This window comes from Saccopteryx bilineata, chromosome 10 (assembly GCF_036850765.1).
Source record: "Saccopteryx bilineata isolate mSacBil1 chromosome 10, mSacBil1_pri_phased_curated, whole genome shotgun sequence".
In the NCBI taxonomy this organism is placed as follows: Eukaryota; Metazoa; Chordata; class Mammalia; order Chiroptera; family Emballonuridae; genus Saccopteryx; species Saccopteryx bilineata.
This window is the reverse complement of record NC_089499.1, coordinates 50,957,573-50,968,826: the sequence shown is the minus strand read 5'-3', so window position 1 is coordinate 50,968,826 and position 11,254 is coordinate 50,957,573. Positions and strand designations below refer to the sequence as shown.

The 11,254-nt window shown below is 44.8% G+C and overlaps 1 protein-coding gene across 1 annotated transcript; it reads left to right on the top strand.

Annotated features, from left to right (window-relative positions):
* The first annotated feature begins 7,069 nt into the window (after positions 1 to 7,069).
* On the top strand, positions 7,070 to 10,536 carry JAGN1 (jagunal homolog 1). Its single transcript, XM_066245627.1, has 2 exons — positions 7,070 to 7,287; positions 9,602 to 10,536. The coding sequence occupies exons 1-2, from the start codon at positions 7,199 to 7,201 to the stop codon at positions 10,062 to 10,064; spliced, it is 552 nt and encodes a 183-aa protein (XP_066101724.1). The 5' UTR covers positions 7,070 to 7,198; the 3' UTR covers positions 10,065 to 10,536.
* The last annotated feature ends 718 nt before the right edge of the window (positions 10,537 to 11,254 follow it).

Here is an 11,254-nt window from a genome sequence, read left to right as displayed (position 1 = left end):
CAAATGAGGATTCAGAATTGAAAGGTTGAAACTAGGCGAATGATCCACTGGCGAGGGGGAAAAGCCTATTGTCAGTCTTCCTTGGCAACTGGCAGGTAGGTATATACCCCCCACTAGGTCAGACCTGGAGGGACTCCAGCTGGACTGCCTCATCCTATTCGGGAGAGCTGACAGGCTAAGCCCTTTGCACCCAAATGGAAGGTGGCCGTAAGGAAAGGGGAAAGCCTCCTTTCAGCTTCTCTTAGCAACTTGCAGGTCGGTATAAACCCCCCACTAGGTCAGACCTAGAGAGAATTCCAGCTGGACTGCCTTATCCTATACAAGATAGCTGACAGGCTAAACCCCTTCCCAGGTCTATGAGTGGGCACTGGGGAGAGCCGAACTGAAACACAAGGCTGGTATGTTCCAAATGGAAAATTTATTTAAAACACCTGGGGCAGGCAGACTGAAACAGACCAAAGCCCTGTCGGAGGCCAGGGAGGGAGGGATTGAGCAGGGTTTATACAGGTTAGTCAGGGGTCTTGCAAAAAGTGACTGATGTCGCTGCCTCTATAGGTGCAAAATAATATTTTCTCGTGTGTGCATTGGAGTGGCACCACAGCTCCTCCAAATTGTTTATCTCCTGGCTCAACTGTCTAAAAAAGTCCTGGGCTTGTTCAAAAGGTCCCAGCTTGCAGAGGCTTCAAGCAAGCCAGTCTTCCCTCCTCCCACAGGTTTGCACTGGCAGCTGATTTATCAGAAGACAGTGTCTCTGGTCCTGTGGCTAGGCTTTTACAAACACCTATTGTGATTTAAACTCCTCTAATTGTCAGGTGCCTTCCCAATGTAAGCTTTCTCTGACATTTCTGCAAAGGTGAACTTTTTGCTACATTTCAAAGTGAAGGCCAGGAAGCCATTAGAAAGAGAATAGCAAGAAAATTAACTACAACCTCACAGTGAGGGATGAGAATGTTCTGTTTTGAGCCCTAGTAGGAAGTTGGGTGAGGGAAATTTGAGTTTTAAAGGGCTCTGAATTTAAAGGAGTCCTGAACCTAAACCTAACAAAAATAATCCTAACCCCACTGGTTTTGTTTTTGTTTTTGTTTTTTTGAAGGGACAGAGAGAGAGAGACAGAGAGAGGGACAGATAGGGACAGACAGACAGGAAGGAAGAGAGATGAGAAGCATCAACTCTTCATTGCAGCTCCTTAGTTGTTCATTGATTGCTTTCTCATATGTGCCTTGACTGGGGGGCTACCGCAGAATGAGTGACCCCATGTTCAAGCCAGCAACCCCATGCTCAAGCTGGTGAGCTCACCTATAAGCTGGCAACCTCGGGATTTTGAACCTGGGTCCTCTGCATCCCAGTCTGATGCTCTACCAACTGTGCCACCGTCTGGTCAGGCAACCCCATTGGGTTTTCATGAAGAGTAAATGAGATAATTATGAAATGTACTTACTGTAGAGCTTACTACATTCATCAGGCTTAATAAGTAGCTATAATAATAATATTATTAATGCTACTATAATAATTATTTTTATCTAAATTATTAATACATTATTATTATTTATTTTTATTCAGTGAGAGGCAGGGAGGCAGAGACATTCTCCTGAATGCACCTTGACCAGGATCTACTTGGCAAGCCCACTAAGGGGGGGATGCTCTGCCCATCTGAGGCCATTGGTGTGTTGTTATGAACAGAGCTACTTCAGCTTCTGAGGCAAGGCCATGGAGCAATCCTCAGTACCTGGGGCCAACTTGATCAAAAATTTTGAGCCATGGCTGTGGGAGTGGGGGAGAGAGAGAGAGAAAAGGGGGAGGGGTGAAGAAGTAGATGGTTGCTTCTCCTGTGTGCCCTGACCGAGAATCGGACCGGGGGCTTCCACACACTGGGCCGACACTCTACCGCTGAGCCAACAGGCCAGGGCCTATTATTATTGTGTTTAGATCTAAATATTTCTCAGGAGGAGTTACAAGGCAACTATCATTTATTCCTTCAACAACTATTTATTAGTAAGGTGACCAACTTTTTAACAATGAAAAGGAAGACAAAAATAAAGAACCAATATTAACTAATTGAAGAAAACAATATTGTAAATAAAAGAAACATTTTATTTATTGCAACAATAATACACTATAATATGATAAATGCATAATAAAAACATTTTAAATATTTTATATTATAATTATGCTTACATGCCTATTAATTTTTAATAATTATTATTTAAAAAGTACCTATTTAAATACAAATATATCATATCACACACAATGGATTGACTCTGCATCGATCAAATACGGACATTTACAGATTAGTCTTCCAATATCAAAAAGGAGGACATGTAGGAGAACACTTTTTGAGGGACGGAACTTACAAAAGAAAGACTGTCCTCCCTAAAGGAGGACAATTGGTCACCTTACTATTAGTTATTTACTATGTGCCAGCCTTCCTAAGCGGGAAGAATATACCTGGAAACGAGGTAGCTTTGTTCCACACTTCAAGGAGTTGACATTACTGGGGGGGGGGGGGTGTGCGCCGGGGACTCTAACCATAAACAAATATACAAATAAACAAAATAATTTCAGATAATGATGCTCTGGAAAGAAAACAAACAAGGGAGCCTGACCTGTGGTGGCGCAGTGGATAAAGCGTCGACCTGGAAATGCTGAGGTTGCCGGTTCGAAACCCTGGGCTTGCCTGGTCAAGGCACATATGGGAGTTGATGCTTCCAGCTCCTCCCCCCTTCTCTCTCTCTCTGTCTCTCTCCTCTCTCTCTCTCTGTCTTTCCCTTTCCTCTCTAAAATGAATAAATAAAAAATTAAAAAAAAAAATCCTTAAAAAAAAAAAAAAAAAAAAAAAGAAAACAAACAAGAGATATAATAGCAAATGGCTGGAGAGATAGATTGACCTTGGGCCTAGGAAAGTCTGAGTGGAGAGGAGGTGAGCTTTCAGCTAAATTCTGGCTGATGCGAAGCCAGTCTTTTGAAGCCCTGAACTGTCATGGTCTACTTGTGCTGCTATAAAAGAATGCCATAGACTAGCGGTTTATAAACAACAGTTTATTTTTCACAATTCTGGAGTCCAGTAAGTCCAAGATCAAGGCACCAGTAGATTTAAGGTTTGGTGAGGACAGGCTTTCTGGTTCACAGACAGCCCCTTTTCTCTCTGTCTTACCATGGTGGAGAGGCAAGGGAGTCTCTTTAATAAAGACACTAATCCCACCTCCCAAAAAACCCACCTCCAAATTCCATTACATTGGGGATTAGGTTTCCTTTTTTTTTTTTTTAATTTTTAAAAAGTTTTATTTATGGATTTTAGAGAGGGAGGAAGGGAGAGAGAAAGAAACATTGACCTGTACTGTGCCTTGAACAGGACGTTCATTTGTGTACTGGGACAAAGCTCTAACCAACTGGATCTGTCCCACCAGGGTGGGGATTCGTAAGAACTGGGTGGGGGGAGGCAAAAACATTTAGACTAGCGGTTTATAAACAACAGTACTGGTCCGTGGGCCATTTGGTACCGGTCTGCAGAGAAAGAATAAATAACTTACATTATTTCCGTTTTATTTATATTTAAGTCTGAATGATGTTTTATTTTTAAAAAATGACCAGATTCCCTCTGTTACATCCATCTAAGACTCACTCTTTTTTTTTTATAAATAAATTTTTATTTTAATGGGGTGACATCAATAAATCAGGGTACATATATTCAAAGAAAACATGTCCAGGTTATCTTGTCATTCAATTCTGTTGCATACCCATCACCCAAAGTTAGATTGTCCTCCGTCACCTTCTATCTAGTTTTCTTTGTGCCTCTCCCCCCCTCCCCCTCTCTCCCCTTCCCTCCCCCCGCTCCCCCTCCCCCCGTAACCACACACTCTTGTCCATGTCTCTTAGTCTCGTTTTTTATGTCCCACCAATGTATGGAATCCTGCAGTTCTTGTTTTTTTCTGATTTACTTATTTCACTAAGACTCACTCTTGACGCCTGTCTCGGTCACGTGATGCATTTATCAGTCCCACCCTAGAGGCCGGTCTGTGAAAATATTTTCTGACATTAAACCGGTCCGTGGCCCAAAAAAGGTTGGGGACCACTGATCTACAGCATTCTGCCTGAGCCTGGAAGCCAGTCTTTTGAAGTGGGGGGGGGGCAGGGAACATCTCCCACTCACCCACCCCCAGCCCCAGGCAAAGGAAATATCAAGGCAAAGGATTTGAGAAAAGAATGAGCAAGGTGAGGGGACAAGAACACAAATCACTAAATTTAAGGCCAAGAGCCAGAAGAAACATATAAACAAATACTTCAGGGGACTCACCAATGAATAGAATGTCAGCCTGGGACATTGAGGACTCAGGTTTGAAACCTCAAGGTGGCCAGCTTGAGCACAGGTTCATCAGGCTTGAGCGCCAGCTCATCAGCTTGAAAATGGGGTTGCTAGCTTGAATGTGAAGTCATAGACATGACCCTATGGTCACCGGCTTGAAGCCCAAGGTCGCTGGCTTGAGCAAGGAGTCACTGGCTCAGCTGGAGCCCCCTCCTCCATCAAGGCATATATGAGAAAGCAATCAATGAACAAATAAGTTACCAGCAACTATGAGTTGATGCTTCTCATCTTTCCCTTCCTGTCTGTTCCTGTCTGTCTCTCTAAAAAACAAACAAACAAAAAAGAAACACCCCTAAGCCCCCAAACACTTCAGGGATAAAGTTCTGGGGCAGAGTTGTGGCCCCTCCCTTGGACATTCACACCTCAAACATCTATTGAACATTCAAGGGTGACTGGTGTCCCATGATAGGCAAATGAATGACTAAGAAGCAAGCTGGGCCCTGGCCGGTTGGCTCAGTGGTAGAGTGTCGGCCTGGCGTGCAGAAGTCCCGGGTTTGATTCCCAGCCAGGGCACACAAGAGAAGCGCCCATCTGCTTCTCCACCCCTCCCCCTCTCCTTCCTCTCTGTCTCTCTCTTCCCCTCCCGCAGCCGAGGCTCCATTGGAGCAAAGATGGCCTGGGCACTGGGGATGGCTCCTTGGCCTCTGCCCCAGGCGCTAGAGTGGCTCTGGTCGCGGCAGAGCTACGCCCTGGTGGGCAGAGCATCGCCCCTGGTGGGCATGCCGGGTGGATCCCGGTCGGGCGCATGCGGGAGTCTGTCTGTCTCTCCCCGTTTCTAGCTTCAGAAAAATACAAAAAAAAAAAAAAAAAAAAAAGAAGAAGCAGGCTGGCCCTGATGAGCACTGAGTACACATCATAGACAGAGTACACAATAAAGATAAAGGTAAAGATAACCATTAGCCAAAGACAGAGAAATATCTGTGTGTGTGGGGGAGCCTAGGGGAGAAGGGAAGAAATGGGAGAATGGCTCCATGAACCTGAGGATTCTTCACAGTGCTTAGGAGAAAAGGATGGTTTTGACTCAGTGGCATTAAAATTTTATTTAATTGATTTTTAGAGAGAGCAGAAAGGAGAAAGAGAAACATCAATTTGTTGTTCCACTTAATTATGTATTCATTGCTTGTTTTTTGTGCCCTGACCTTAGTGTATCAGGACTACATTCTAAACAACTGAGCTAGCTATCCTGCCAGGACTTCAGCAGCATTGCTTGAGTTTTTACACTAGACCAGGCATAGTGGGATAATGGAAACACTTTTTTGGCTCTTCTCTCTTTGAGGAGATCACATTCTAATGGGCAAGGCAGATGTCTGAGCATTGTTCTCAACTCTGAAGAGCATAAAATCATTTGAAATACCTTGGAGCTGAGGTCAAGTACGACTCAAAATTGAGGAGCCAAAAAAAAGTGTACATTCAACTACATTAAAAATAATTCAGCATATAAAACTTGTAATACCATGAGTAAAGTCAGACACAGAATAAATAGGAAAAATATATTGCAGCTAATAGTATAGATAAGAGGCCAGTAGTATCCCTCTCCCTGTCTCCCCCATCTCTCTCTTTTATCTATATTTAAATGAAGAAGACAGTAGAGCCTGACCCGGTGGTGGCGCAGTGGATAGAGCGTCGGACTGGGATGCCCAAGACCCAGGTTCGAGACCCTGAGGTCGCCAGCTTGAGTGCGGGCTCATCTGGTTTGAGCAAAAGCTCACCAGCTTGGACCGAAGGTCGTTGGCTTGAGCAAGGGGTTACTTGGTCTGCTGAAGGCCTGCGGTCAGGGCACATATGAGAAAGCAATCAATGAACAACTAAGGTGTCGCAACGAAAAACTAATGATTGATGCTTCTCATCTCTCTCTGTTCCTGTCTGTCCCTGTCTATCCCTCTCTCTGACTCTCTGTCTCTAAAAAAAAAAAATAGCATAACGACATTTTTATTTTATGCATTAATGTTTTTATTGGGGTAAAATGTACATAACATAAAATTAAACATTTTAAGTGTACAGTTCAGTGACATTGCTTTCACATTATTACACAAACCATCAACACATACATCTCCAGAACGGTTTGCATAGCCCTTTCCATACCCTTTAAACAACTCCTCATTCCCTCCTCTACCAGCCCCAGGCAACCACCATTCAACTTTCTCTACATAATTTTTCTTTAATGACCTTGATATTTGAAAAGTACAGTCCATTTATCTTGTAGAATATCCTTCAATTTTAGTTTATGTCATCTCTTCATGATTAGATCCAGGTTAAGTATCTTTGGCAGGAATATCACAGAACTGATGCTGAGAATCAGAAGTATAAGGTGTCATTACTGCTCAAGTTAACTTTGATTGCTTGGTTAAAGGGATGTGCAAAAGTTGTCTCCAAAGATACCGTTTTCTCTTTGTAATGATTATGTAATCCATGGGTAGATACTTCGAGATTGTGTGGTGTGAGCTTTCACAAAATCAGTTTCCTCACTGTGAAGTGAGGACAGCGGCCCCTCAAACTTACATTAGAGCTCAAGAAAGTAAAAGTGTTCAAAAGTGCTCCGATCCAAACAGAAGGCAAAAACATGTAAGTGCGGGGCGGGACCGGTCTTGGCGTATCATGGTTAATTTCCAGCGCTCTCCATTGGAGAGGAGGGCGGGGCCGGGAGAGACCGCAGCGTGTAAGCGTGCACGTGCGCAAGAGGAGATTGATCACAGAGTCGGTCCTCCTGAGATAGAGAGGCCGGAAGTTGTTCTCAGAGAACCGTGCGACTGTTGCGTTTCCGGAGCTGAGACGGCGTGAATAGGGTCTGCAAGGGGCAGTGGATCGGCTTGAAGGGCTCTTGTGTTTTGGGCGGGGCCGATGGCGTCTCGGGCGGGCCCGCGAGCTCCTGGCAGCGACGGCAGTGACTTCCAGCACCGGGAGCGTGTAGCCATGCACTATCAAATGAGGTATGACGTGAGGCAAGGAGCACGGAGGCCTCCCTGGAGCTTACAGGGCCTGGGAAGCGACGCCCCCCGGCCTTAGGCTGTTACTCCCCAGACAGTCACCGCTCACCTGCCAAGTCTCCTCCTCCCGTGACGACCCAGGGCCTTTCCCCAATCCTGGAACGCGCACTCGCTCCTATGGGTCTGCCCCTTGTGCCGTGAAGGGGTATAGACTCGGCTGGGTTGCTCCAATCACAGTGATGCTGGCCCCTTGTTTGACTGCGAGTACCTAATTCTAATTGAGCCTCACTTTCCTCACCTGCAGAAGGAAAATAGTAATCGACCTTTTAGGGCTATGAGCTACTAATTCGTATAAAGGACGAGTGTAAGATCTAGCACAAAATACAAGTCTTCACAACACGTGGTAGCTGTTATACCTGGGGGCTTTTGGGGGACTATGGGCCTTAAAGACCAGGCTTTCCCTCCCTAAAATATATTTAATAAACACCCCCACTTAAGGGGTATTTCCACATTTCCCTTTCAACAAATGTTTTTTGAGCTTCTGTCAGTCATGCATTTTGTGCGAGACCCTGAGGATATACTAGCAAGCAAAAGCAGACCTGGTCTTTGTATGCATGTTCTATCTTCAATAAAAAAGCCTATTAACAAAACAAAAAAAACTTAGTCCCTGTCTTCATGAATCTTGGAAGTCTAGAGATGACTGGCTTTCCTACCTTTTTGCACTTTCTATAGAGAACATTTTTAAATTGTTAGAGAGACAGAGTAAGGGAGAGAAAGGGAATTCATTTGTTGTTCAACTTGGTTATGTACTCAACGTTCTCTTCCTGTGTGTGCACTTGACCTGGGTTCAAACTTGCAACCTTGTCATTTCAGGTGACTAACCGGCCAGGGCCTATAGTGAACTTTTTTCTGTGTGTGTGACAGAAACAGAGAGAGGGACAGACAGGAAGGGAGAGAGACAAGAAGCATCAACTCCTCGTTGCAGCACCTTAGTTGTTCACTGACTGCTCTCCCATATGTGCCTTGACCAGGGGGCCACAGCAGATCAAGTGAACCCCTGCCCCTCCGCTCAAGCCAGCGACCCTGGGCTCAAGCTGGCAAGCCCTGCTCAAACCAGATGAGCCTGTGCTCAAGCTGGTGACCTCACGGTTTCAAACCCGGGTCCTCCGCATCCCAGTCCAATGCTCTATCCACTGTGCCACCGCCCGGTCAGGCATAATGAACACTTCTATTTATTTATTTATTTTTAATTTTAAAAAATTTTTATTTATTTATTTTTTAGAGAGGAGAGAGAGAGAAAGGGGGAGGAGCAGGAAGCATCAACTCTCTTATGTGCCTTGACCAGGCAAGCCCAGGGTTTTGAACCAGCGACCTCAGCATTCCAGGTCGATGCTTTATCCACTGTGCCACCACAGGTCAGGTCATAATGAACATTTTTAAAATAAAAACTTAAAAAATACTTTCTTTCCTTAAACCCACTCCCAGAATGTTTTTTGCATCTTTCTCTCCAGAGTTTTAAAGAATGACAAGCTCTTTGGACCCTCACTTCATTGTTATCCTTAAGACCCCTGAGTAAGGGTACCTCACAACCCAAAGAGGTATTTTTGTGCATGCCCAGAGCAGAAACTGCCCTCCAGAATGTGAAGAGGATACTTTTAGGACCTGAGAGAGTTAGAAGAGTAAGAAACAACGTCCTTCCTTCAGATGAAACAGCCTACCCTAGCTGGAGAAGTATGAGCATCCTGAGCTTGTTTCCTCACTGCCAAAACCTCCTTCCTCCAGGCTATTCTCCCAGCGTGCAGTCAGAGTCATCTTTCGAAACACAGCTCTGGGTTACTCTCCTGCCTTTAAACTGACTCTTCATAGTCATTGCAACTTTATATCCTGCTATTCCTCCTGCTATTCCCTTACTCCCTACGATATATTCCTGCCATACCACTGCCTTTCCTGGAACACAAATGCCTATGTCTTTTTGCTTGCATGCAATTATCACTGTTTGGAATGCCCATCTCCTTTACCCCCTCAGAGCCTAGCTTAAATATCACCCTCTAAATAGCCTTCTCATAGGTCCCATCCCAAACAGAAGTGATTACTGCTTCCTGTGATCCCATGTGTCTTGCAACATATATTTACTAGAGCTCTTCCAGGTTGTTTTCTGTTTATTTCTATTTATTTTTCTTCTGTTCCTTGTGCCCAGCCTCTGATCAGGAACTATATTTTATTCACATGATTTCCATTGTCCAGTATACTTGCCTGGGATGTAGTTGGTCAGAAAATTTTAAATGAAAGGTACATCTTCCTTTGCTCTGCCCCACAGTGTGACCCTCAAGTATGAAATCAAGAAGCTGATCTACGTGCATCTGGTCATATGGCTGCTGCTGATTGCCAAGATGAGTGTGGGACATCTGAGGCTCTTGTCGCACGACCAGGTGGCCATGCCCTATCAGTGGGAGTACCCATATTTGCTGAGCATTGTGCCCTCTCTCTTGGGCCTCCTCTCCTTCCCCCGCAACAACATTAGCTACTTGGTGCTCTCCATGATCAGCATGGGGCTCTTTTCCATCGCTCCCCTCATTTATGGCAGCATGGAAATGTTCCCTGCTGCACAGCAGCTCTATCGCCATGGCAAGGCCTACCGCTTCCTCTTTGGTTTTTCTGCTGTCTCCGTCATGTACTTGGTGTTGGTGCTGGTGGTACAAGTGCATGCCTGGCAGTTATACTACAGCAAGAAGCTCCTAGACTCTTGGTTCACCAGCACACAGGAGAAGAAGCGTAAATGAAGCTTGCCTGATGGACTGATCTCTGAGATGAAGCCTGGCCCTCCCATCTAGAGCAGTGAGAGGGCAGAGGAGCTGTTCTAAAAATCTTGGCAGACATGATGTTGGCAGCTAGTGCAAAATAGGCCCAACTTCTGGAAAGCTGCTACTATTGTCATCAGCTGAGGTGACAAAACTGTATTTAACTTATTGCTGGTTGGCTGGAACTGGGTGAAGGACAGCTATAAAACAAACTTCAGCTAATTTAAGTCGAAGCCCTTCAGGATTTTTCTTTTAAGACTGAAACTGTATTCTCTGTATTTCCATCCATTACCCCTTAGCCAACAAGACTGAAAGAGATGATGAGTAAGCCATGTTATACTTCAATCTCTGGGTTGTTGGGCAGATAACATTTAGGAAGCTGCTTCCCCTGCAGGCTGTGGTCTCTACTGTGAAACATTTTAAAGAGAACCTCAATAAAGTTATAACTGCCCTATCCACCCTGTGCCTTGTGTTTGGGATTTAACAGTGTGAATGGTGCATTGCTTGAGTGACCTTTAGACACGAGGGATAAGTGGAAGCTCCCTGAGAATCCTGGTAGTGGCCATAGAGAAGTGAACTGCATGTAAGGAACTTAAATCATAGTGGACACCCTGTAGCTGATTGGCAGGAACTATCATGGGCCATACATTTCATCTCTCTACCTATAAAATGGTGGGTTTTGTTTTTGTTTTTGTTTTTTTTTAAGCAAGAGAGATGGAGGGACAGACAGGAAGGGAGAGAGATGAGAAGCATCTACTCATAGTTGTGGCACCTTAGTTGTTAATTGATTGCTTTCTTATATGTGCCTTGACCAGGCAGCTGCAGCTGAGCCAATGACGTTAGGCTCAAGCCAGTGACCTTTGGGATCAAGCCAGTGACCATAGGGTCATGTCTGTGATCTCACACTCAACTGGTGACCTCGGGGTTTCAAACCCAGGTCCTCAGCATCCCAGGCTGACACTCTATCCACTGTGCCACCACCTGACCAGGCTAAAATGGTTTATTCTTATTTATCTGGCTTGGGTCGTGTAGTCTTCTTTTAGTTGTATAGTCACGTCTATTATTTATTGTTAACAGAGTGTCAGTTATGTGTCTGATTCAGTAGTCCCTCTTATCTGTGGGGGATGTGTTCCAAATGCTCAGTGGATGCCTGAAGCCACAGATAGTGCCAA